General features: G+C 45.2%; 1 protein-coding gene across 1 annotated transcript in view; it reads left to right on the top strand.

Annotated features, from left to right (window-relative positions):
* The window catches only part of WNT9A (Wnt family member 9A), a 49,782-nt gene extending 24,132 nt beyond the window's left edge, over positions 1 to 25,650 (top strand). The window contains exons 2-4 of the mRNA XM_015852987.2: positions 5,458 to 5,717; positions 10,244 to 10,506; positions 22,177 to 25,650. Coding sequence (XP_015708473.1) covers positions 5,458 to 5,717; positions 10,244 to 10,506; positions 22,177 to 22,650 — 997 coding nt within the window. The 3' untranslated portion in view covers positions 22,651 to 25,650. The remainder of the gene's footprint in view (positions 1 to 5,457; positions 5,718 to 10,243; positions 10,507 to 22,176) is intronic.
* Positions 25,651 to 26,259: the final 609 nt, after the last annotated feature.

Raw genomic sequence — 26,259 nt, 5'->3', positions numbered from 1 at the left:
GCATGAAGTTACATGTAAAAAATTATTTATATGCATAGCAAAGCATTCTGTGTCTGGGAAGCAATCACCCCTGTTTTACCTCATTCACAGAAGAATCTCAACGAGAACTTAGGGTTAGGGTCCAGCTCTTTCCTCAGCTAGGACGTCTACTCTGTTGAGGTTTCCTCTTGCTTGGACTGCTGCGTTCAGAAGCCTGGGTGAAGTCCTCTGACTTCTGCGTGAACTTCAGCTGAAGCAAAAATGGGAAACTCAGACGTAAATAATTTCTGTGGTAACAGCTGGGTCTGAAAAGAGCTTAATGATTTTTGGGATCAAAGAGTGGTTGCTGCAAGTGCTAGAAGTATTCAGGAGGGCTGTGCTGGGCAGGAAGAGCTGGAGATTTACAGCAGCAAATGCTTTATTGGAGAAGCAGCTGTTCAGTCATTTGCCTGGATGCTGGGAATGACTCTTGATAGGCCCTGAGAGCCTGGCAGGTGTGTGTAGTAGGATGCTTATAGGTCTGCACCTCCATCCCCTTATCCAGGAAGGCAAGAGAGCCCAGAGAGAACATTCTCACTGTGTAGATTGGTCCAGACAATCTAAGCACACTTTATGTGTGGAGACTTATGCCTCCTTCTCTAGAAAGCAGGATTTATTGGATTGGAAATTCTCTTTGTTCTGTAGTTTGTCTCCTCTTTATTGTCTGAATTCCTGTGTTCAGAAGGAGAACCAGGCACCTGGAGGTGTTTTCTCCTGTGCTTTACTAGCCAGGACCTCAAGCATAGGGGCTGGCTGCTTCCATCTCCACACAGAGAGGCTGCAGAGCTCTGTTGCTGATGCCATGTGTTGCTGCTTATTACACACACAGACAATTACCAACATTACACACTTCCAGCTGTGATGGAATTTAATTCATTCTGAGGTGTAGCAGCTGAAAAATCCTTAGATCCAAGAAGGATGCCTTGTGCAGTTCTTTTTTTTGGAGGGGTTCCCTTGGATATGGGATTTCTGTGTGTGTGTACTTCAACCAGTGTAGGAAATCTTTGGTGCTGTAGCTTGGAGAATTGCAGTGGATTCTGAAACTAACGTGTACGGCTTTGGATTCTGTAATCTAAAGGCAAGGTGGCAGTAGATGTGAATGTCTGAACACAGGTGAGCGCTGTATGTTGCATCAGAAATGCTTAGCTCTGACTTCAGTGCATAGGAAAATGTTGAGTTATGGTGTGGGCATGATGGTGGCACCTGTGGAACTGCAAAAAAAGCAACAGATGCCCACAGGCTAGAATGAGATATTTGACTAAAGAGTTGATCCTCCGATCGTCAACTATTTCCAGTTTGCCTGGACTTCTGACCTGTTGCACTTCAAGTAACCATTGGCTTTTGTGGGATGCAGGGGAGTATGGTAGGCCAATTCAGGAAAGCTTTGTTGTAGCTTGGAATAATGATAATGGGAGAGGAAATGGGGGTTTGTAGGCTGGTGGGTAGAAGAAGCAATAGTATGTGCTTGGATTCCTGCATGACTCAGTCTGGCTCCTTGTGTTTTAGAGTCATTATTTTTGGTATTGCAAGTGAAGAGGGTTAGTGCATGCGACTTCTCAGCTTCTCAAAACCTACTCCTTTATTGTTAGAAGGAAAGAAAGAGGTGATAGAAAGAGTAGAACAAGGATCGGAAGAGATGCATTACCGCAGGAAAAGCATTCAAGGAAGAACTGAAATTAAAATCAACCGGGGTCTTGTACAGATGTACTGAAGATAAATCTCCTGGCAGAGAAAGAAGCTGCAGGGAAGGAATGTAATATTTCAGCAGGGCTGTCATTCCAGGCGGGTATAGCAGAGGCGTTTCCTCGCAGCTCACCTTGGCTCATGTTGCTGGCGGCAATTGCAGAGGAAACTCTTGAGTGTGTCAAAAATATGAGTGATCTCGCAGATCTGTGCAGGCTCCATGTCTCTGACTTGTCTCCCTCAATTCTCACCAGGAAAGACCCCATAACGTAAGATAAAATACAGGGATACGTATAAAAGAATAAGCTGGTGCAACAAAAAGCCTTCCAAAATGAACTGAAAATAGGATGCCTGTGGAAGGGCAGTGAGTCCGGATTGCTACATAGAATGTATGACCAAAGCATATCGATGCCACCAGTTGTATTAGTGCAAACCCAGTAGTTCTTGCTGCTTACTGCTGGGGGTAATAAACTTTCCCGACTTCAAACCAGTGAGGGATTGAACTGGAAGGAATTTGGAAGGAGAGATGTCGGGAGGGTTACCCTGAGCTGAGTGAGGTGGGACTGGGCAATGAGGTCCTTCCTGAGGTATGGATGGATGGTGCAGGCATGCTCAGAGCAGAAGGCAGGTGAGGTGTACAGAAAAAGAGGATAAAATCTGAGGCATAGACTGCGTCCCTTGGCCCTGCAGCCCTCATGGAGACCACAGTTAACTTGCACAGAGTTAAAGCTTCCTGAGCTGTGAGCAACAAGCTGTTTGGTCTCTGTCTATGTTCCTGGGGGACAAACACACCTTCGTCTGATGCTCAGCCTTCTCGATCCAAAACAGTGTAATAGCGCAGAGTGCTGTCTATCTTTCTAACAACAGAAGTTGTTATAAGTTGTTAGAAGATGAGCAATAAAAAAATATATTAAATAGATAAATAGCCCCTTTTTCCCCCCATCCTGAAAGATTTTCCTGGAAGGAACAGCCTGGCCTTTGTGAGGAGCTGAGATAGCATCCAACTCTGACACCGTTGCCTTACGGGACCTCACTCAGCCTAGGTTGCATAAAAGGGCTTTATGGGATTACAAAGGAGAACCTTTGTATGCAGTGGCAGCTCTGAGGCAGTGTTTCAGGTGGGGCCACCAGCTCTGCCTGTGCTTGTTTATTACTGATGCGTGGCTTGTTTCTCACCCATTTGGTTCTTGATGTCCCTTTTCTGTGATGGACTGAAGATAACATGCTTCTCAGTGCAGAGCTGGGTCAGGAAGCGGTCTGAGGAGGTGGGAAAAGTGCTGTGCTTTTCATCATGTTGGTGTGGTGTCTCTGTATTGTTTTCCCAGGCAAGGGAGAAGTAGGAATCTGGAAGTGGAGATGCTGATCCAGTGTTTGCAGCTTATATGGTGTTACCTGCATGTCCTGGTTATGAAAGCTGATGAACTTTTGTCTAAACCTCTGCACATGGCAGTGAAAATGGCATATTGTCAGCAATGTCCCATTTAATGTTTCCATTTCCTATTGTTTTCCATGGCTTTCCACCTGCACATCAAGAGCAGGAGCCAGTGGCCTGTCCTCTAGTTTTGTGCAGCACGATGGATCCTGTTTTCTACCTTCTCCTTGTCCCAGGTTTTCTATTTTGTTTTGTTATTTGGCTGACCCTTGTTGGGACCCCTGACAGTGCTGCTCAGAGAGCTGTAGCTGCCCCATCCCTGGAGGTGCCCAAGGCCAGGTTGGCAGCATGATCTGATGGGGAGCAACCCTGCCCATGGCAGGGGAGTTGGAACTTGGATGATCTATCAGGTCTCTTCCAACCCCAGCCATCATATGATTGTCTGTAAGAAATCCATGACTTTAAGTATCTCAAAGGCAAATATTGAATGGGAGGGATGTGCAGGGGCACCAAATAGCTGGTTGCTCTGTAGAAACCTTGGATCAGTTCCTGTATCACTCCCCCTGACTTCTACATGATATCTGTTGCTTTTGCAGGACATTTTGCTGACCAGTACCAGCTCATTAGGAAAGGTGAAAGAGAGGTGGAAAATGGGTTATGCCTTCCTCTCTTCTCTTTGCCAGCTAAGTATATCCCTTGCACCAACTAGGAAAGCTTGTAGAGTTGAACCTTTGAGGGAAAAAATATTAATGAGGGCCAGGAATGAATGTTCTGGAGATTTTGTTACAGATATTTACTACTGCAAAGCTTGGATTGACCCACCTTTCCCATAAACATAAGTGGTTAATGAGGCCATCAGGGCCGGGTGATGTACCAAGTCTTTGGGCAGTAGTCAAGCCCAAGTCCCTACAGTGCAGAGCAAAAATGTGAGGGTTAATATTTGTCAGTGTCTTCATCTTTTTAGGAACAGGTTTTTTTGGGGGAAAAAAACCCTTTTTTGGGTGAAACTTGCATAGGTCACACTCCCTTGTCATCTTTCCCAAAAATGACTTTAACTCTTCATTTTTTTTGCTTCTATCTTGATTTGATGTTAAATCACCTCGTTAAATGATCAGGAACAATTGTCAGCTCTACTACATGTTGCTTGGCTGCGGCTCAGGTCAGGCTTTTGTGCCAGTTGTGTATGGGAGGTTTGGGAATTAAGATGCCGTAGGCGCGTGCCTTATGGGATCACCTTACCGGCAGGATGCATCCCATTAATTACAGATGATTCCTCATTGGAAAAGGAACATCGAGCTGCTGTTCCTGAGGGTTTTTAAGCCCTTTCACAGTCACTCAGTGTTTGGTGAAGGTGATGAGTATGTGCCCCACTCTCATGCCTGCCACCTTGTTTCTCCTGGTAGGTCTTGACCTGTGCTCACTGTGCATGCCCATCTGCACAGGGCTGCAGTGCATTCAAGCAAGTTTTAATTCTGGCTTTAAGTAATTCTTCCTTCCATTTTGGCTGGGGAAATGTGTCTTTAAGGTTCTTCAGAAACCTTTTGTAGCTTTCCCTGTTGACTGCATGCACTGGCACCTGGCCGGAATAGGGCAGAGCCAGGAGAGTGGGGGGCAGACAGCCCAGCCAGCAGCCCACTGCTGAGCCCAGCAGATGTTCCTGCAGCCTTGCTGCTCCCCGGGGTTGATGCCAGCCTGGTCCTTTTCCAGCAGCTCGTCACTTGACACCGGGAACAGTACGCTAGCTTCTTTTGTTCCGCATTTGCAGTCAAGGACCTTGTGCAGGGGAGAAGAGAAGGACACGTCTTTCTTGATTTCTTCAGGTCATTTTGTAGGTGTTGAGCTCATTCTTCCTTGTTAAAACCTTTTGGCATCGTCATCTCTCAAAGTGTGTTCTGCTTGCAAGTCTCAGTCTGTGGCTGGATTTTGTGTAGAGATCTCTCCTGTTCTTCTGCTTAGGGTGGAGTGGCTGTACTTGCTCTCTTGGCGTGTCTCCTGGGGTCTGGTGGCACAAGTCACCTTCCCAAGCTGGTTCTGGCTCTGCCTGATGCCCTGAAATGACTATTTTCTTTTTTAGAGCACAGGAGAGTAGCTGCAGTGTTCTTGCCTTCTTGCTAGTTTCCTGAATTCATGCACTTATGTACCTTCTGTAATTTTTTCCCTATTTCAGTTTTAAATGAACTGTCCTTTGGCAATTTTGAGTTTGACAGACGTGGCGATTGCCAAGGTCTTCCATCCAAACAAGCTCCGTGGAGAAAATAAATCCAAGTATTGCTTCTTACTTCCCAGTTGCGCACACACTGCAGAGAGCCTTGCTGTACAGTCTCTTCTCTCCCAGTGCATCCCAGCGGGTGCTCAGCTCATTCTTACCCTCTGTTCCTCTGCAGGCTGACGGGCAACGAACCCCTGACCATCCTCCCTCTGACTTCAGAAATGGAGGAAGCCGCTGTCAAAGCCCACTACAAAGTCTGTGACCGCCTGAAGCTGGAGAAGAAGCAGCGCAGGATGTGCCGGCGGGACCCCGGTGTGGCAGAGACCCTGATGGAGGCCATCAGCATGAGTGCACTGGAGTGCCAGTACCAGTTTCGCTTTGAGCGTTGGAATTGCACCCTGGAGGGCCGCTACCGGGCCAGCTTGCTAAAGAGAGGTGAGTGGGATGAGAATTTGCTTGGGGCTGCTGGTACCTCCTGTGCTGGGCTTCCATGCCATTTTGCACAACGATCATCCCTGTGCCATTGGAAGGTGGTCACCTCAGGGCTCTAAAAAGAGCTTCATAAAATCATATGATGGATTGAGTTGGAAGGGACCTGAAAGATCACCCAGTTGCAAACCCTCTGCCATGGGTCAGGCATGTCCCTCATGCTCAGGCTGTCCAGCACCTGTCCAACCTGGCCTTGAGCACCTCCAGGGATGGGGCACCCACACCCTCTCTAGGCAGCAGTGCCAGGGCCTCCCCACCTCTGAGTAAACAGTTTCTTCTGAACATGTAGCCTAAATCTCTCCCCTTTTAGTTTAAGTTCATTCCCCCTTGTGCTATCACTATTAAACCATGTAAAATTTCAGTTCTCCTCCTGCTTATAAGCTCCCTTCAAGTTCTAGAAGGCTGCAATGAGATCCCCCTGGAGCCTTCTCTTCTCCAAACTAAACAAGCCCAACCCTTGTGGAAGGTAAAGACAAAGCCAGGCTTAGCTCATCTGTGGAGATGCACAGTGTGCATTCGGTGGCTGTGATCACTGTCTACAGCTCCTCTGTGTGGAGGCTGGAGATGTTTGTCCATATGTCTGCAGCCAGAAGCTCTGCATGCTCCTCACTGCTGCTGGAAGCTGAGCCATTGCTGTAGGAGAAGAGATTGAAGTTCCCAAAGCTGTGTCGTCTTTTGTTTTGTTTTTAATTATTTTTTTTTAAAACTATTTAATTTTTTTTTTTTCTAATTTATTGTGGCAGTCTTTCAAGCAAGAAATTCCCTTTGGTAAGGGAAAAGAGACAAAATGGTGGCGGTGGGGTCATGATGCAAGGCAAAAACTCAGTGCTTCTGCTCTGCTCTACCTGGGCAAAAGCTCCCTGGCTGTGAGCAGAGAGTGATGCCCACATTGCTTCCAGCTCAGGTGGAGATGACCAGAAGCTGAGGAGGAGTATTAGCAAGTGGTGTGCTCTGTCTGTTTCCTTTGCACTGCCTTGTGTAGCCTAGCCCTCCTGCAGCCTCTCAATGAAATCATAAAACGGAATCATAGAATAGCTTGGATTGGAAGGAGCCTCGAAGATCATCAAGTTCCAATTCTTCTGCCAAAATCTAGTTCTTATTACTGGACTGAAGCTAACGATGCAGAAGACCCACTTCATAGGTGGCTTCCCTGGAACTCAAGGGCTTTGGTGACTCCCAGAAAGTCTCACCCTCAGTGACTGGACCTAGAGACCCAGAGTCTGACATGCTCAAAGATGAATTTGGAGCTCTGCAGTGCTCCCTCGTTCCCTAAGGAATGGAAAAGAGCCATCCAGAAGCACTGGGGTTCAACTAATGCACTGTCACCGACTGCGGTGGAAACAAGGAGCGTCCTTATGAAACCCAAGAGGTGCAGCCAGAGCTGCAAGACATTTAAAAATATCTCTGCATGCCAGAGGAGTCCCTGGATTAGTGGCGCCTTGGGAAACTCAAGCACTTTCTCATGCTGACACCTGGAGGCCACAGCTTGCTCCTTCAGACATGCCCCGAGCGAGGGGAAGGGGTATTCCAGAGCAGCCTGAAATCTTGCTGCTGGAAAACACTGCTGAGAACTATCCCAGCCCCTTGTCAGGACCCCATTTAATTAATACTGGCACTGAGAGTTGCAAAGCTCTGCCTGCTGTCTCATTCTTCCATGCTTTATGCCCCTGCAGCATCTCAGCCCACCACCGATGCTGTAAATCCTTCAGGTGTTGCTCCCACAGCACAGCTCTCAGCCCTGTAAATCTTTCTCCTCCTCTCCAGGAGCTGCTGGTTCCTGGTTCAGCATTACAACGAGCGATACCCCCAGGGCAAAGGGGTATGGCTATAACCCACTATGACACAACTATTCCAATATATCAGCGGGGGAATGTTTTTTGTGTGTGTATTTTTTTTCTCCTCCAGAACTTTGTAGAGAGAAAAATAAAGGAAAAAAACAACACAACCACAAATATTTCACTTAAGAAAACTTTCTCCCTCCATTGTTCCTCTTGGTCCCCAGCACAGCCCAGCTGCTGGTTTGCAGTTTGGGCTGATGCGGCCTGTTTCTTAAAATAACAGGAGATTGTTCAAGGGACTCGTTATCCTGTTTGGATACTCGCAAACGATTTTGGAAATGGCTGAAAGGGGATAGCTGCGGATGGCAGGCTGTCGATACACCAGAATGCCTGCATTGATTTAAAGCTCATTATCTTGTTACAGCATATCTCGGTGCAATCAAATAGTGCACGGCGGAGATGGCTTTAAATCTGGCCAGAGCCAAATGTCACATGGACTCGCTTGGGAGCTGCCTGAGCTGCCTGTGGGCGAGATGATACCCGCGCTGATGGGCACTGGGCATCTGTGGGCTTTTGGTGATGGAGAAGGGGAGGAGGAGAGCTGAGGCTGATGAGGGGATTGGCAGAGGGAAGCCTGGCTCTGTGTCAAACCCAGTATGCAGTGTGGTGGCAGGTTGCACGGTCAATGCTCCCAACTGGGGAGGCCTTGGTGCGGATTGTGGGTCTGTGTTAGCTGCTAACCCAGGCCAACGCTTGGCTCTTTGCTGCTAATTACAGCAGCTCAGGCTCTCAACGCCTGGCTCTTTGCACTGTTCCATCAAGGACTTTCTGTTAGCAAGCTGATACCTCTCCGTTTTGCAGCATGAGGAGTAGTAGTAGTGGAAAGAGGGCAGTTCTACAACTTGGAGGCTCGGTAGCATCACTCTTTAGCATTCCTAGCATCTAGCTGAGGAAAAGCTGAATCAGCCAATACAACACAGGAGCTGCTGAGATAGTGTCTCCTGCCCAGAGTTTGGTGGTCCTCAAATACACAGGTTTTTGTGGTTTGAATTAAATAAAGAATTCCTTAGCCACCCTCACTTGACACAGTTTATGATGCTGAAGATGTTTCTGGTGTGCTGAAGGACGTGGTGTAACTTCAAGGGGGAAAACGAATGGGAGAAAAAAACACATTCGCTTTTCCAATGCTAACTACTCTTTTCTGTGTCCTCAGCAAGTCTGGAGTCAATCCTGTTCTATTTCAGTCTTCTTTATTTCACTCCTCCCTGAGAGGAAAGGGTTTCTGCTCTTTCTTTCCTGGTGAACAGTAGAAGGGTTGGACAATTCCTAACACAGTGTGTTTTGAGCCAAAACAGGACCAAACCTTTTTCTCCAAGACGGGCTTTTCTTCTTTCTTCTGCTGAAGGTCTACTCTGTGCACCCAGCTGTGTGCTATGGGAAGGCAGGCTCTGGGGGTGGGTCAGGATAGTGCCCCATGAGCCCACTTGGACTATCGTGATCCTCCTAAGGACCAGTTCCAAAAATGACCTGGCAGTGTCTCTGCTTGTCCTTGGTTGACACACTAGTTTACAGATATATCCACTACTGTCACCATCCACTTGTGTTATTTTTGAGTGGGGGATTTCTTGAGTTGGATCCAAAGCTGTTCTGGAATTGCATCTCAAATATGCAGTTGTTTACTGCTTCCATAGACGGAGAATGAGGATCTATAAATACTGGCATGTTTGCTCTTTTATTTCTGTCTTTTATCATTTGTATTGAAATCATGGGTCTCTTTTGGCCTCAGTTTACCCACTGGGGGGAGGCAGATGCTGTTGCAAGTGAGCATGGAGGTGTAGGAAAAGGGTTGTAAGTGAAAAGTTTGAGGTCCAATTGCTTCTTCAAGTCTGTGAGGTGCTACCTTGAGTGACAGGCTGATAACTAAGTGCTTTCCAGCCCTTATGTGCCTTTGTTTACAATTTTGTTGGACCTGATTATATCCTGGTGATTTTTTTTTTTCTGGGGGGAGAGGAAAACCTTCATGATTTCTACCCTGGCCATCAAACTGGAAATCTGTGCTAGGTTCCTACCATTTGGTGACCTCTTAGTAGCAGTACTGCCATACCATGATGATGACACCATCATTGCCTGTCTGTATCTTTCTCACCTCTTCCTGTTTTCAAGCAGAGACTGTGGAGTGACAACCATATAACTGCGTGTTTGGTGTGGTTTGGTTCGTAATCCTGGTTTCTGCCACCTCATTTGTCCCACTCTTTGCCCTTATGAGGCCCCATCTGGAGTACTGTGTCCAGGCACAGGGCTCCCAGCACAGGAAGGATGCGGAGCTATTGGAGCAGGTCCAAAGGAGGGCTAGGAAGATGCTCAGAGGGCTGGAGAACCTTTGCTATGAGGAAAGATTGAGGAAATTGGGCTTGTTTAGCTTGAAGACGAGAAGACTCTGGGGAGACCTCAACGAGGCTTTCCCAAACTCGGAGGGAACTTATAAGCAGGAGGGGAAATGAAATTTTACATGGTTTAATAGTGATAGAACAAGGTGTTGGTCTATCACACAAGACACTGGTCTACCACCGATGATACGTGTAGAGCATGGTATTGCTCAAACCTTCTCTTTGTAATTTTCACTTCAATTGCCTTAGTTTCTTGAATCTTTTCTTGCCCCAGCCACAATTATAGCAGCTTCCTTTCTCCTTCCAGGTTTCAAGGAGACAGCCTTCCTCTACGCCATTTCCTCTGCAGGGCTGACACATGCTATGGCCAAAGCATGCAGTGCAGGCCGGATGGAGCGCTGTACCTGCGACGAGGCCCCGGACCTGGAGAATCGTGAGGCCTGGCAATGGGGTGGCTGTGGTGACAACCTGAAATACAGCAACAAGTTCGTCAAGGAGTTCTTGGGGAGGAAGCCCAACAAGGACCTGCGAGCCAGGGTGGATTTCCACAATAACCTTGTGGGCATGAAGGTGAGTCGTAGAGGTGCAAGGCCTGCACCCGTGGATGGGTGTGAGGTTGTCATGGTGACAGGATTTAGGGTGCTGTAGGGTTTGTGGGGAGATATGTTGGATGCAAAATGCATGGAGACTTCCTACTCCAGGAGGTATGAAGTCTGATTAGGTCTATGCCCTATTTTGATCGCTGTGCTTCTAGAGTTGTGCCAAGTGATTGGAGAGAGACCACAGGAAAAGAAAAGGAACTTTCCAGGTCTGGAAAACATGAGATGAAGGGAAAGACTGCTGGCTTTCCATAGGGAGAGGTGGATCTTAGAAGGGGATGGCAAGACAGGTCATCTAGACTTGTACAAGTTATGATGGACAGGAAAGGATTTACTGTGCAGCACTGCCGAGGGAGATGGAGAGATGCTTTCTTTGAAGCTGTGCTGTAGATCATGGATGGCATAGCATCTCCATAGCCAAGTTTCTTTAAAACTGGGTAGGCAAGTATTTGGTGGGGCCCAGGGCAGAGCTCTTCCTCTCTTGAGTGATTTCAGTCCTAAAAATCCCTTTGGCCTCCCACCCAGAGATGCTGTGTTTGCAGCTGAGAAAACCCAGGTGTGCAGTCTGGTTTGTTTTGTTTCTTTCCTCCTGTCTTTATGCTGAAGGGCTTTCTGCTCTTTTAACCCACACTCATCCCCATGATGCTTTGCCCTGAGTGATGGAAAGGACAAACTGTGTTCTGTCTCATCCCAATAGGTGGAAAAGGAAGGGGCTTTCCATCTTCTCCCATCAGTTACTCGGACGTACCTAGCCTAGAGCTGCTTGCACATGAAAATCGCTCAGATTGGCCAGCACAGGTGCTTAGGATCAGTGTTTCATTGCGTCGACCTCATAGAGGAACATACTGTAAGGCTATAAATAGTCTTCAAGCCTTGTTATTGTCCGTGTGATTGGATGGAGGGCTGAGGCTGGGATGGGGACCTAGGTCTCCAGTTTCCCAGGCAAATGCTGCCCAGCCAGTTGTGCATTCTAGGAATCACCACCCCAGCTCAGTTGTTCCTGTGTGTATGCATAAAATGCCATTCCTCTCAATGGAGTTGGGGCACTGGAGAATGCTATCAGTACGTGCTGGCCAGCTAAAAGTCTCCCCCTGTCCCCACCACCAGATGCTCCCAGACAGCGCTGAGATCAGGGTTAGAAATATCCTGGATTTACTTGGTGTCTGGCTTTGGCTGACAGCTTTTCTGCCTCTGGATTAAGAGGCTCAGTGCCTCTGAACTCCTGTTGAAGTTCTTTGGCGTGTGAAACAGGCTCTGAGGAATGATGAAATCTGTTTTAATCCTTGCGTTCAGTTGTTTCTGAGGGCATATCCTATAGGACAGACACTTTGGACTTGGCTGTGTAGCAACTGGAACAGAATATGGGGAAAGTGGTCCACAAGGGCTGTGATTTCACACTGTAGAGAGCTGTGAGATGTCTATGCTCTACTTCTTTTCCAGATTCACATAATACAGTCTCATCAGAAACCAGACAACTGCAGGTTTAGGTGCCATTGGAATGCTTTTGTAAGTCCATATACATCTCCCCTCCAGCACTGCTGGGACTGATGAACTTGCCCAAGGGATTTGACCTAACTCCCAGTGTTCTCCATCCCAGTACTGTAGGTGGGATGCCCATGTGGAGCCGAGACTCAGTCTTGGATTTTGGTTTAGGCATACCTGGTTGTCAGTTCTGCTCTCCGCTCTCCATGTGGTTTTAAAACTCCAGGGATGAACTGAAGGGAGGGAATCTCCCCATGATGCCTGAGCTTTCTTCCTGATCCCACCGGTAGTTAGGTCCCAGGGCAATGGGAGATGTCAGGGAGTCTCTTGCATCCTCTGCCTCCACTTTACTTGGCACAGTCAGGCCCTGGTCTTTGGCAGTGGCTTCTAAGCACTAGTGTAATATCTGCAACTAAACAGCTGAGTAACAGTTGTGACGGTTGTCCAGACACTGAGAGCCCTCATGGTGATCCAAGTCGAAGACCTTTGCTGCAGGTCAGTGATCCAGCATTCCTATTTTTGTCCACCCACGCCGTGCTGTTGAGCTGGTATTGCTGTCTGACGGCTTTGCTTTGCCTATTTGCAGTGGCACTTGAAATGATTGAAATGATTTCTGCTTACATTTCTAGGGTAGTTGTACCTTAGTGTGGTTGAGAGGCAAGCCAAGCAACCCACAGCAGCACTGAGAAGCCAGGCAAAGAACTAGGGAATTTCAGGAAGAAGTTTTTATGATGGTGGTGGCTAGTGATCAGGAGAACATATGTCTACGTAGTCAAGATATGTGGATCTAAAGCATTGGCTCAATGTGGTGTCATTGAGATGACAATCAGAGATGTTTGGAGTTGGGATGGGAGTTGAGAGTTGTCCAGCATGCAGTACTAGGCTGAATTATTGGCATTTTCCTTGATGAAGACATTGAGTTAAATATGAAACTCAACATCTGTCCTCAACTCTTCTTTCTCCAATGAAGCTGCCCATCAGCTGACTTCGTTCTTACAGACTTTCCAACTCTTGCATATCTGGAGATACTAATCTAGTGACTAAAATAAGTCTAAAATACTTTGAAGTAATCTAGTTTGTTCATTTGGGTGATACATCATATTCTTTTGATTTTATATGAATCCAGAGCCATATAGAAGTGTAGATAACTTTGCTTTGAGCCCTTTTGGAACAGAGTGCCAGTTTAATAAGAAAGATGGCCATCCAGCCTCTAATGTGTTAAGCGTCTCCATGAGAAATGAAAGGATGATTTTGGTTGTTTTGAGCAGGAGCTGAAGCACAGAGTGCCTTTTCCCAGGTTATTTAGGAAGCTGATGTTGGAGCACAAGATAGAGACAAGCACTTGTGAGTTTCAGCTCAGCACCCACTGTTCTTCCTTAAACCAAACCTCAGATTTTATGTCTGCTAGTGAAACCATGCAGGCATGAACTGAAACCTTTGCTGTGCTCTAGACTGTTTGGGCTTGTGTTGGGCATGGATAAGGAAACTTTCTTTTCCAGTATTTATCTACAGGGCTTGCTGCAGTGCCTGCCCACGCTGTTGTAGGTACAGCATATGTATGGGGCTATGTGTGTTTGATGGTGGTGGAGGAATATCTATCAAAGATATAGCACAAGCTTGGTGGTCTCTTAGTGATTCGTAGCAACATACAATCCTTCCCATCTAATTACTCCCAACTATGACAAATTGTATAAATAGTCCCTTGAGACCCAGCAAAAAAAAAAAGAGAGAGAGACTTGTGCTTAATAGATTTATTTGGCAACCAACACTATTCCCTCCTGGTTGAGACGGCAGTTTCTCCATGGTGTCACACTAGCAAACAATTTGCATCTTTCTGGAAGGGTGACATTATCCTATCCCGCCTAGTTTTAGTGTCTCTTGGTAGAAGTTCTCATTTAATTATTATTTTACTTCTGTTTTTAACAACCTTGATGGGCCAGCCATAATTTTGCCACCACCAATGAAATAATCACTGAACATGTTGTGCCCATGATGGCTTACAAAGTTATATGATATGACCTCAAATGCTAATGAAAGGGCGAGCTTGTCTAGCGCAAGGATGAGGTAATTAGACCGAGACTTCTCCAGCCTTCTCTTTATTGAAAAGTAGGAGCACTGAATAGACCACTTATTAAAAAAGCAATTTCCCTTCCTTTGCAAAATCTACTCTCACTCATTCAGCTATTCTTTCCGAGAGGTCTTGGGTGGAGAGGATGTGTGCTGGGGGGAGCGGAGTGTATGTGTAAAGGGGTTGGGGGTGATGGAGGGGAGAGAAGTCAACTGCATTAATTCTCCGCTGCCAGCAGTGAAGTCTCTTGGTTATATTAAACGAAGCTGAGGCTCTCTCTTCATCTCTATATCCTCCCCTTCTTCTCCCCCTTGTACACACAAGTGCAGCCCTCTTTTGTAACCCATTAATGAAAAGTTGGAATATTAGAGCACTCAATTAGTTCCACTGGGCTTGAGTAAGTGATGTTTTAATTAAATTTGCCCAGTTTCTCAGCAAAGTATCATTAAACATGACTTTCCAACTCCCTCTCTGGAGCGTTGCTAAGTTTCTTAATCCCAGGAGTGCTGACCTCTTCCAGAGGTATGTCTGGTCAAGCATGTCTTGCAGATCCAAGGGGCGCTATTAAAGGCGGCTGCTATTATCTGAGTGTTGGGGGGGGGGGGGGGGCAGGGAAATTGTCATGTTCTCATTCCCTTTTTCCTTTATCCTTTCAGAAGGAGGGACACAAGCAAGCCTTTGCCCTCAGAACCCTGAAGTCAGGGGTTTAACCGAAGGCTTCTTGGGATCTGAGAGTGTTCAGTGCAAAACTATGCGAGGATGGAAAAGGGGAACAAGAAAATTCCTCCCTAAAAGTCTCACTTTGGGCAATATCTCCCTTTAAATTTCTTTCCCTTCATGAAGTTTCCTTAATTGTTTTCACATAATACTGACCTGCATGTTTCAGTCTGTGTGTTTTGGAAGCATCCTTGTCGCCTTTGTTGCTGCAGGGCTTCAGACCTGTCCTGAGACTTGTTATGCCTGCAACTCCAAAACCACGTAGGATTTTCTGCAGAGGTTGGTGGGGGGGTGCATGGACTTTTCTTTGCTGTTGGCTTGCTTGTTTTGGAAGTCCATGCAAGGAATGGCTTTTCCCCTTTAGTGCTGGCAGGGGCATCAAGGGCTGAGCGTGCCTCCTGCTGTGGAGATAGACTCTCTATATCAGGTAGATGTTTGCTCTGCTATCATCTGTCTGAGGAACTTCATGAAGTATTACATAACGTGTTATCAGAGAGCACCACCCTCTTCATTGCTATATGTCCATTTTACAGAGGGGAAAGTGAGACCCAGAAAGATTAAGTGACTCACTAAAGGTCACACACAAGTGTAGCCTGGCACCCTGGTCTCCTATTGCAGAGAAAGTGTTTGCATGCACCTCCAACTCTATCTTGTACGGTTCCCACTGGAAAGCATGATTCCAGTCAGCTTCTGGAGTTTGCTGAGCAGGTACTTTCAATTGTAATCTCACAGTTTTCCAGTACCCTCAAAAATACTGTTATAATTGCTCTTTTTGATGAGGCAAATCCATCTGAACATACTAACACAGCTGGTACATTAAAACAACAACAACAAAATAACAACAACAAAAGGACATAAAATGCATCCTTTATATAGTTTTTTCAGGGATGCATTTGCAGAGCAGAATTTTGCATTATGCTTTAAGTGAGGTACAAACCAAAGCTAGCAAATAATCTCTCTGAGACCAACTCCTGTTTTATACAGATGGTGCAGTTTGGAGGGATGGCACCAGTATGGCTGTGGATGCCCCATCCCTGCAGGCATTCAAGGCCAGGCTGGATGTGGCTCTGGGCAGCCTGGGCTGCTGGTTGGTGACCCTGCACACAGCAGGGGGCTGAGACTGGATGAGCATTGTGGTTCAGTGCTATTCAACCCAGGCCATTCTATGATTCTATGATTCTTTCAGGTAGAGATTGGCTCAGCCAAAGTCTTCCTGAGGCTTCAGGACCAACACACTGGAGGAAAGTATTTGCTGTATTCCATAAGCAATAGTAGTTGGTTGTTTATGCAGAACTTTCTCAGTAGGTGAGATAAGAATACAGTAGGGGAGAGAATTAAAATGCTAAAGTTGAAGTAGAGTTATATGTTATTGTATGTTTCTTATGCGTTTGTGTTTTAAATGGTATTTCACTAACACTGGAGTCAGAAGAGTAGTGGTAAGGGACACAAATTCTGGAAAAGCAGCTTGAGGACAGGCTCAAAAAGAAGATAAAAGGAGAAAGAAGAGGAAGGAAGAAAAAAAAGAGGAAAGGAAAAGAAAGAAAGTATGCTAGTAATCTGTGAAACTCTTGTACTGGTAACACCAGTGCAAAGCGACAAGTCTTTGAGTGGTCTGGGCACTGTGAAGAAATGGGGATGGTGGCTGTGGTCCAAAACAAACACCAATATTTGAGCCGAGACAATAACTAATCCTATTTAAATTGAAGGAGGATACGTATGTCGAGGATGGAGGCACCTCAAAGTGCTGTCGGAGGGCAGGCTTTTCCCTGGGCGCACTGTAACCCCACAGAGGTTCATCATTTCCCTCCTCTCCCCCAAACCATGGCGAATGGGTTGGAGCCCCACAGCCGCAGCCCAGCCATGACGCGGCTCTAACCCAGGAATTCCCACGGCCACGTCCCGGCTTCGCGCTGCTGCTGCCCAGACGAGAGTTGTCTGAAAACCACTGCCTGAGCCCCGTGACCCAGCTGGGAATGAATGGCAATCTGTCCTCAGCGTTTCAGCTAAAACACTGAGAAATTGTGTGTTGCAGCATGTCTGAGACCGATCATTACAGGGGCACTTAGTCTGAGCTTCGCAGCAAACCATTGTTGTGAGGAAGGATTACATGTTGCATAGCAATGCTCTGCTGTGATCCCTTTTCCCTATGGCTCTTATAAAGGCATTTGGGCAGGCGGTCCTGCAGTGCTATCTAATTTCCTCAGAGCAACAAGCACCAATAAAGACAGTCCAGTCTTGCTGTATCATAATTGTTTTCCTCGTTGTGCTTTTGTCGGTATTTGCTATTCTCACGACGAGATCAATGGGGGTTTTTGTTCCCAAGTCAAACAAACTGATTTGCTTACAGAGCTTTATTTTCCTCGCAAACTGGCATCCTATTTGTGAGACTGTCAGAGCAGGTGGTTGCTCAGAGTGGGAGGACATAATTTCAATGTGTGATGCTATCCTGTCCCACTGGTTGTATTTATTTGAGTTCATTTTTATAGTGGAATATTTCTAGAGCTTATAATACGATAAGGATTTAAATGTCCCAGGGTGTTGTTCCTCCTTTCTGAGCTACTGTGACTCTGCTAATGTGCGGTTGCCGTGGTGTTTAAGACATAGCATGAAATGTTTGGCACTTTGGAATTAAACTAATACATGCATGTGACAAGATAGAAGCATGGGCACGGCTGCTCAGCATTGTATAGATGAAACATGGTTATTTAATAAGTGGAGATGCCATGTGTGCTGTAGGAGAGGCTCACGTCTCTGTAGGATGGAGGCAGATCAGGCCTTGAACTGTGTGACTGCCTCAAACAGAGAAGAGGAGCTACCTTGATTCATAGAATCATCACAGTTGGAAAACACCACTATGATAATCTCATCTAACCATCAACCCATCACCACCAGGCCCACTCAGCTGTGTCACAAAGCTTGTGTTAGTCTTTTTCTCCCTTCTGCATCCTAGATTTTTTTGGTAGCAAAGGTGAATTAACTGAGAAATGGGAGGTTTAGGTTGGATCTTAGGAGGAAGTTTTTCACCCAGAGGGTGGTGACGCACTGGAACAGGTTGCCCAAGGAGGCTGTGGGTGCCCCATCCCTGGAGGCATTCAAGGCCAGGTTGGATGTGGCTCTGGGCAGCCTGGTCTGGTGGTTGATGGCCCTGCACACAGCAGGAGGTTGGAACTGGATGGTCATTGTGGTCCCTTTCAACCCAGACCTTTCTGTGATTCTGTGAAGTTATTCTAGCCTGGAAATCCCTTTGAAAGCATGATGTAAACATTTACCCACCTGTCCCAGTGCCCAGATGGGAACAGCTTTTTCAGTGTTGCTGTGAGCAAAGTGATGGCATTTCACAAGGTCCAAGTGTCCTGTAAGTAGAAGCTGGATATAAGTGTCTCTGATGGGACTGCTCAACAAGAAGTGAAGAGTCTTTGGAAGCTGGGGAATGAGATAGGACATAGAAAGGCTTTGCCAAGATTCATCTTGTCTGGTGGGTGGCGAGGGGCCTGTAGGCAGCAGTTCTCCATCACACGTCGCCTTGAGGAGCTGCATTGTGACTGACAGCAGCAGAGGAGGCAGTCTGGGGAAGATACTTTTCAAGGATTTTCACTATAACTGCCTCGTAACATTCTTGAGCCCTTCCCTGCCCTTCATGGAGAAGCTTTATGGGATGGTTGGGATGCACCACGCTTGCACAGTGGCCATATGAAAATCCACATGCTGGATTTTGTGAGCTGGTGTGTTCATGAGAATAGAGACAATGAAAACTTTTTATACTTGGGTCCATCGGTGCATGACACCCAAGTTCTTCCAGCCACTAGTCAACAAAGAGCTAGGAGTGGGTCAGGAAAAACAAAACAATGGACTGATTCAATAAGGGATTTGTTCATTGCTATTTAAGTCCAAAGACTTTCCTAAATATATGCACCTAGTAAAATTTGAGATGCCCTGGCAGATTTATCTGGAGAGGCAGCTGGTAGCAAAGTACAATGTTTTACAGTGCCTAAAGTAACCTTAGATGCAAATTTTAAGACACCTGAATTATACTCTGAGGATGAGATTCTGCTCACACATTCTCATATCTAAGTTTATGTGCTTCCCTGAGAGCAACGTTCCAAAGCTCATGTTAGTGAGCGGAGATGTGCTCAGCACAGCCATGGGAACCTGGAGGGATGTTCAGCTGAGCACAAGAAGGTCTCTGCTGCCTTTTAGGCAACCTTGGCTCCAGTGGATCAGGTGGGAGTTGAGGGATGTTTCTCACATGTAGGCCAGATGTCTGCCTTGGTGAGGTCAACCCTGTCTGGATTTTGTGATTCAGATGTCTAAACCAATGTGCCTAAACCTACATGCCTATTCCTACTTGAGGATCTCAAGCCAACTGCTAGCTGCTCATCCATTGAAATGTGGATTTCCAACACATATTGTGCCATGTTTGCCAGCCCTAATTGAGTGCCTTGGGTACCTATTGGTACTCGTGCCTTGAGTGCCAGCTCTCCTTGTAAGCTTTGGAGAGGTGCCTTTGGACAAGAATAACCCTGTGTTTGAGTTCCCACCCTTCATTTCATGTTTGTGCCTTGTTCAACCAGCTCTAAGTCCAGCCAAGGGCTGCGGGTACCAGTTGAGCCAAGTCTTGCTGGTTGCTTGCTTTCCCATCTCTACACTTCCAGGTGGAGCAGATGCACATGAGTGCTGGGAGTGGTGAGAGGGCTGAGAAAAGCCTGACCAAGATGAATGAATGCAGTGTGTAACCCTTCTGTAACTATCTCAGCAATGTTGCCCATTTTGCTGATGGCCTGGGCGTGAAATCAGGTATAGGAGCTTTGTTTCACATGAGCTCAGCTCTCACTTCTGGACAACCAGTGCAACGTGACTTTATATGAGGGAAAACATGGGTGAGGATTGCTGTTTTGTTGGTTTTTTTTCTTTTTTTTTTTTTCTTGGTGTTGAAATGTGTTCTGTACGCTCTTGTCTAACATTGTGGGATTTCTTACAGAGTTGGCTAGACGCTTTGGCACGCAAAGCGTGACAAGCCCCTAACCAAGCCAGCCCAGCTGAGCACTATAAGCAGTAACACATCTCTCTCTGTAACCCACCACTTGTTTGAATGCTACTGTGTATTATTGGATTGCATTTGAAAAGGTCTTGGCTGTCACAGGAATGAAGTGTGACCACTGGCCAGGCTTTGCTGAAGGCCGTATTATGCATAGCGTCTTTCTAAAAATGTCTCTGTAATATCAGGATTGGGCCAGACCCCAACTCTGAGTCCATGACCTATTGCACATTTGTACATGGTGCTCAGCAGGACTCATGTAGCCAAATAATTAAGAACCGGATGGTCAGGAAATGGCTTGGAGCCAGTCCTCTGCTGTCATGAGGCCATAATGTAGGCAGATGCCATAATGGGCTGAGGGAGAGATTTTTATTTTTTTAGAAACCATAGATGCCCCAGTGAAGGGCATTTCTCAGCAGTACCTCGACAGGAGGCAGATCTGTAAAACAGACTCTGTTCTAGCTGCTTATTTTAAGGGGTGGTTATACTTCAGCCATTTAAAGTCAAAGTGTAAATGATTTTGGGAGGAGAGAAAGCTATAAATATCTGTTTATAATCTGTGGGCAAAATGCAGGTTATCTGTGACAGTCCAAATGTGCCCGCTCTCATGTTGCTCATGGACTAGTCCCAGGAGTAAACACTTTTCTGGGGTTATTCACGGAATAACCCAAGTTGAAAGGGACCAATAAGAATTGTTGAGCCCAACACCATCCTAATGCCATTTAGATGAAGATGGATATGCTGTTGTGCCAAGAAGTGTCTTTATTGCAGCCTAATTGAAAAAGGGTACTTCTGTAGCATCATTTGGTTTATGAACATAAAGCATCTAGGGAGCTGGTGCCATCTCTTTCTGAGCTGAGTAATGACTCTTTTCATTCATCTCTTCCCTTCCTGATACTGTGCCTACTTCCCATGCTGCTGCTTCTGGTGAAAATAACCTATTTCCCTCCTCTCCCCTCCACATACCATAGTTCCAAATGTTCTTCCTTTTGTGTTTATGCTTTTTGCTGGCTCTGCTTGGTGTCCCCAAGCAAGGTCTAGACATCTTCCTATATGTAGAATGACTTATGCTTTGGAAGCAAATCACACCTGTTTAGTTCCTGATATCTTGAACACATTATTTCCCTCCTATAGAGATCTGTGAGATAAGCCTTATTTGGATATATTTGGATATATTGTTTAAAAAGAAAAAAAAAACACAAAAACCTGTGCAAATATATTAAGAAAGAATTCGAAACACAGCCTTACCCCTAGTAGCTGCAGATAAGAGGTATGAGCAGAGTTCAATGTAGCAATACTGATGTGGTGGGTCCACTTCATTTTTCAGAGATTTAATGCTTTTCTTTTCTCCACTGTGAGTTTCAAGACCTCAGTCCTAAGTGCTTCCATTCTTTTATTATTAATATTTTATTATTATTATTATTATTTTTTTAATGCTTGATGTGCGACAGCTTCTGTTTATTCAGGATCAGGTAGATGGTACAACCTTTAGTGCATGAGGTCTGTTCTCATAGCCAGGATGGAAAATTTAACACCCCCTTACCTCTCTGCAGGGTGGCTGCCCCTCATTCTTTGCAGAAATTGTACAGAATTGAAGACTCCGATCCCCCAGGCCCTCCCTGAGGCCTCCCACAAGCCCTTTCATAGTCCCTGCTGGGATTATATGATGGGGACTCCTCGCTGCAACCTAGATTTTATGTGTTGCTTTTGAAACGGGCTGTGTGAGAAGCCAAATTCCTCTTCCAAGGAGCTACGTGAAGGTTTTCCTTGGTGATGAAGTGAACTGGGTGGGATAATATGCCTTGCTGTTGCGGGAAACAGCATGGTTTAAGTGCATTTCCATTGAGCCTGTGATGCTAATTCAGAGCTACGTGTGTTTAAGGTGGTGGTGTTGTGTGTTCTGCAAGGTTGCCTCTCTGTTGGGATTCCAGCAGCATTCTCATCCTTTCCTACATGAAACCAACTCACTTTTCCTGCAGTTCAACTCATTGTTCTTATTAAAATGTATAAATAGGCATTAAAATACATGCTAATCTCTGACTGTGTAAGATAAATGTCAGTAGTGAACAGTCTTTGAATGCTCTAGTAGCATCATTAACTATCCATGTAAAGCAGTATTCTGGCAGGTGTCATTTCTGGAAACTGAGACCCTTCTCAAGTGTGTTGAGTGTTTTCTGTCTTCTTCCAACAGACGGTTTTTGTATTGCCATCAGCTCTATGTTCCAGAAGTCTTCTTCTAACAAATGTGGATTTTTTTGTTGACTTTTTTTTTTTTTTTCTCTGTGCTTTGATTTCTTTCCCCATAACTGATTTTCTTTTGGGTATTTGTGTGTCTGCAGGTCATCAAAGCTGGTGTGGAGACAACCTGTAAGTGCCATGGTGTGTCTGGGTCCTGCACCGTCCGAACGTGCTGGAGGCAGCTCTCTCCATTCCATGAAATAGGGAAGCAGCTGAAGCAGAAGTACGAGACGTCACTCAAAGTGGGCAGCACTACCAACGAGGCCACGGGGGAAGGAGATATTTCCCCACCCAAGAAATCCATCCCTGGTCACAGTGATCAAATCCCAAGGACTACGGATCTTGTCTACATTGACGATTCCCCAAGCTTTTGTCTGATGAGCAGATACTCACCCGGGACTTCGGGAAGGAAATGTTATAAAGACAAGAACTGTGACAGCATCTGCTGTGGGCGAGGGCACAACACGCAGAGCCGGGTGGTCACTCGGCCATGCCAGTGCCAAGTTCGTTGGTGCTGCTACGTGGAATGCAAGCAATGCACCCAGAGAGAGGAGGTTTACACCTGTAAAGACTGACGCATCTTCTGCCTGATAGCAACCCTCAGCGGCAGGCGATCATGGTCTATGAGAACTACATATGGAGACAAACAGGGTTTGATTGACCTTCTGGGATCTGAAAGCTATGTTGAGACATAAGCACTTTGTAGGGTACAGGTGACCCAGCTGTGTTGCTGTTTTGTTGTTGTTTTGTTTTGTTTTTCCTGTAGACTGAATTCTAATGAGGTCCAACCATGTGGAAATAAGTGCCTGTCACACTGGGGCTAGATACCAGTTGACCTTTACCTTCATCGTCCACGCAATTTGATGGATCATTTCTCCTTGGAACATCATGATCATTTCATCAATCCTCCATGAACTTCTGGGCTGATAGATTCTCTCTGGAATAGTTAACCTATATTACTTTCTTCCTGAAGCTTACCCAGCAGCTTAGAGAGCTGGACAGATTTAAAAAAAAAAAAAAAAAAGGAAAAAAAAAAAAAGAAAAAATTAAAAAAGAAAAGAAAAAAAAGATCTTTCTGCTTTGAGTGCAGAGATATGAGAAGTGGTCATTTCTTCCTCTTCTAAAGCTGAGGAGAAGGGTAGGGTAAGCAAAAACAGTCCTTATAGCAGTTGTTCTTCTAATGACACTTCTGCACTTCCAGCAAACAAGGCTCTGACAAAGTGACCCACTTGGATGGTAAGCTTTTTAATGACAGCTCCATATCCACGTGCTTTGATCACTAAGTACAGTTGGGTCCACCATGTTGCAGATGGCAGTATATCCAAGAAAGAGGTTGGGAAGTCGTTATGAAACCAGATGTGCCTGTTCCCTTCAGTCATGTTTTTTTTTTTTCCCCATACAATTACTTCAAATGCAGTTCCTTCAGCACTATCACTGTCTTAATTTTTATTTAACAAACAAACAAACAAACCACTAGATAATTTTATTTTCCCTTTGTGCGTGACTATTTTCTCTCCTCTTCCTGCCTCTTAATGATTGAATTCACCCTGTGGAAATTGCTTCAGAAATCTAAACTGGAACTTTTCGGTCTTATGTTAGCTGAATTTGGACGTGTTTTTGAGGAAGACAGGAGAAATTCCAGTGCATCTTGGAACGCAGCAATGTCTTGCATTGTATAGCAGCTGTTTTGGACTGGATCGGACCTTTGGAGGATTCGACTTTTCTTTTACTAGGTCATCATTCCATTTACTATTAACTACAGCAGTGGTACATGACACAAGCTGTATGTAGTAAACCCTACGACCTTAAGATTTGTTTTAACCACTAGATTGAGAACTGTGTTTTAAAAGTACAGTTGCTAAATGGTAACCAACTGTTGGATTTGGAACTTCTTATCAACGCAAAGACAACCTAGCAAGTGGCCAGAGAAGCCAGAAGTCAACTGCAGAGGTAGATAGCTCTGACGCTGTGAAATAGATGACAATCTTCAGCATTTCTTTTTCCCTCTGAAGAGGATATTCTCAATCGAGGACTTGATGCAGTAATAACCATTAGTCATATAAAAGTGCTTCTGGGATTGGCAGTGGCCGGTGAATGCCTCAACAAAGCTTTCTGAGGAAACACTGGAGAGCAGAGGGCATTGTATTCTATTTTTATATCAGCTTTTGATTGTCCAGTAGTAGCAATTTCCACCCATTTTGTACTGACCATTGATCTGGTTCTCAAAAGAGGAAAGCTGGCTGGAGTTTTTCAAGTAGTAGTAGAGGTCAACCAAGCAAAAAGAGCAGTTTTTCAAGAAGGACCATTATTATTCAAGGCATTGTGTTATTTTCTTTCTTTTTTTTCTTTCCCCAAACAATAGCCACTAATATTTAAGCTGTTTATGTGCATCTACTGGGAGGAAAAAAGATTATTTTTTTTTCTTGGTAACAGATAACTGCAGCCCAACCTGACTTATTGGCATCAAATATAGAGGTAGGGGACTCAGGAGGGACAGATTCCTACAAAGTAAAGCAAACTGGCTCTTTTTTGATATTTGTTTATTTGCTGTACAAATCTGGAGACTGAGGTAGTGCTGTAGAAGAAGTAATCCACACAAGGAGTGGTGCGCACACAGTATTTGTCCCTTGCACCATGACAGATGCCTGGTGAAGCATCCGACACAGAGGTTTTGCAGGAAGGTCTCATGGCTTCTGAGGGATGCACCTCTTTGAAAGTCACTCACAAGCAGTTTATCTAATGGTTTAAACAGTAAACTGACTAGAAACCTATTATTATTCAGTGTCGGCATGCGAGTATGTAGCTACGCGTATGCAGACACATAAATATATATATATAAATATTGAATGAACGTTTATTTATTTTAAAGCCCTTCAGAAGGACCTTCTTTTGGTTTCAATGTGGTATTATGTTAAATTCTTTCTCCCTCTCTCTCTCTCTCACACACACATGTGCATATGTGCAAGTTCTTTGGCTCATTCTTACGTGTGTGTGTGTGCTAGAATAGCTCTTCCCCTCCAAAGCAAGTCTGTATCCAAACCTACTCAAAACATGAGGGTTTTTGGATCAGGATTACTATTTCTGGCCCATTTCTTTTTTTAGGTATTTGTTCTTTGTTAAAGAATGGGCCGCAATTTATGTGCATTATTATTATTATTGTTATTAATAATTATTATTATTGTTATATTTAAACCGTGGGCCTCATTTTTCTTCTTTTCACTGGTGTCTCTGTCTCCATTGACCTCGCTGGAGTAACTCCACATTGCACTGGTGTGAGAGGAGAATGAGTCCCTAGATGCAGAAGAGAGGGCAGAGTTGGCATGGATATCATTGTAGAGAAAATATCTGTGTCTGTGGAGTAGGGTAGCTTGGTGTGTTTGGGGAGAGAGAGATGGGTGGGCAATGAGCAGGCTGCCAAAGCTAGACTAGAAGAACGAGGCAAAGAGTGAATGAACTACTGAGTGAAAGAGCTCTTCTGTGTATTATAATTCACGCACTGAAGCCTGGATGCTTTCTGTAAGTATTTAAAAAACAACAAAAAACCAACCTAAAAATAAAGCAAACAATCAAACAAATGGAGAAAAAAAAAAGAAAAAAAGAAAAAAAAAAGCATAAAAAAACCCAAACACACACACACAAAAAAACTAATTGTATTTATGTTAATGTGGATATATTACTTGCCTGTTCTATATTGTAAATAGCAAGGTTTATTCTCCTGTGGTTAAAAAAAAATAATAATAATAATTATAAATGACTAAATAGTAGCGAGGCACATGTGTTAAATGTATAGGCAGTGTATAAAATGTACTAACACTCTGAAATCAGGAGAACTCGTCTTCTTGGCCTTTTGACCTAGGGTGGTAAAACATATGTGGGTTATTCCTCTTCTCCCCTCACCTTGTTGTGTGTGTTTCTTGGGTGGCACGGGGGGATGTTTAACTCCAGCATTTTCCAATGTTTGCCTTACCTTTGAAGAAAGAATTTGGGGAAAAAACCTTGTTTTGGAAGAATCCAATGGAGCTCGAGTGGCACTGAAGCATGTAGTAGGTGGAAGGAATATTGGTAAACCTGCTTAAAATTCTCTTGAGATCTTAGTCTGAGTTTTCTGCAAGAAAGCCTGGAGGTCTCTGTCAGACACTGACTGCTGTCCTTTGGGTTACTGCTGCTTCAAATTGGATTTTTCC

Source organism: Coturnix japonica, chromosome 2 (genome assembly GCF_054131305.1).
Source record: "Coturnix japonica strain WE chromosome 2, WE-NBRP24, whole genome shotgun sequence".
NCBI lineage: Eukaryota > Metazoa > Chordata > Aves > Galliformes > Phasianidae > Coturnix > Coturnix japonica.
The sequence above is the reverse complement of the archived record's forward strand: the minus strand, read 5'-3'. Positions and strand labels throughout refer to the sequence as shown.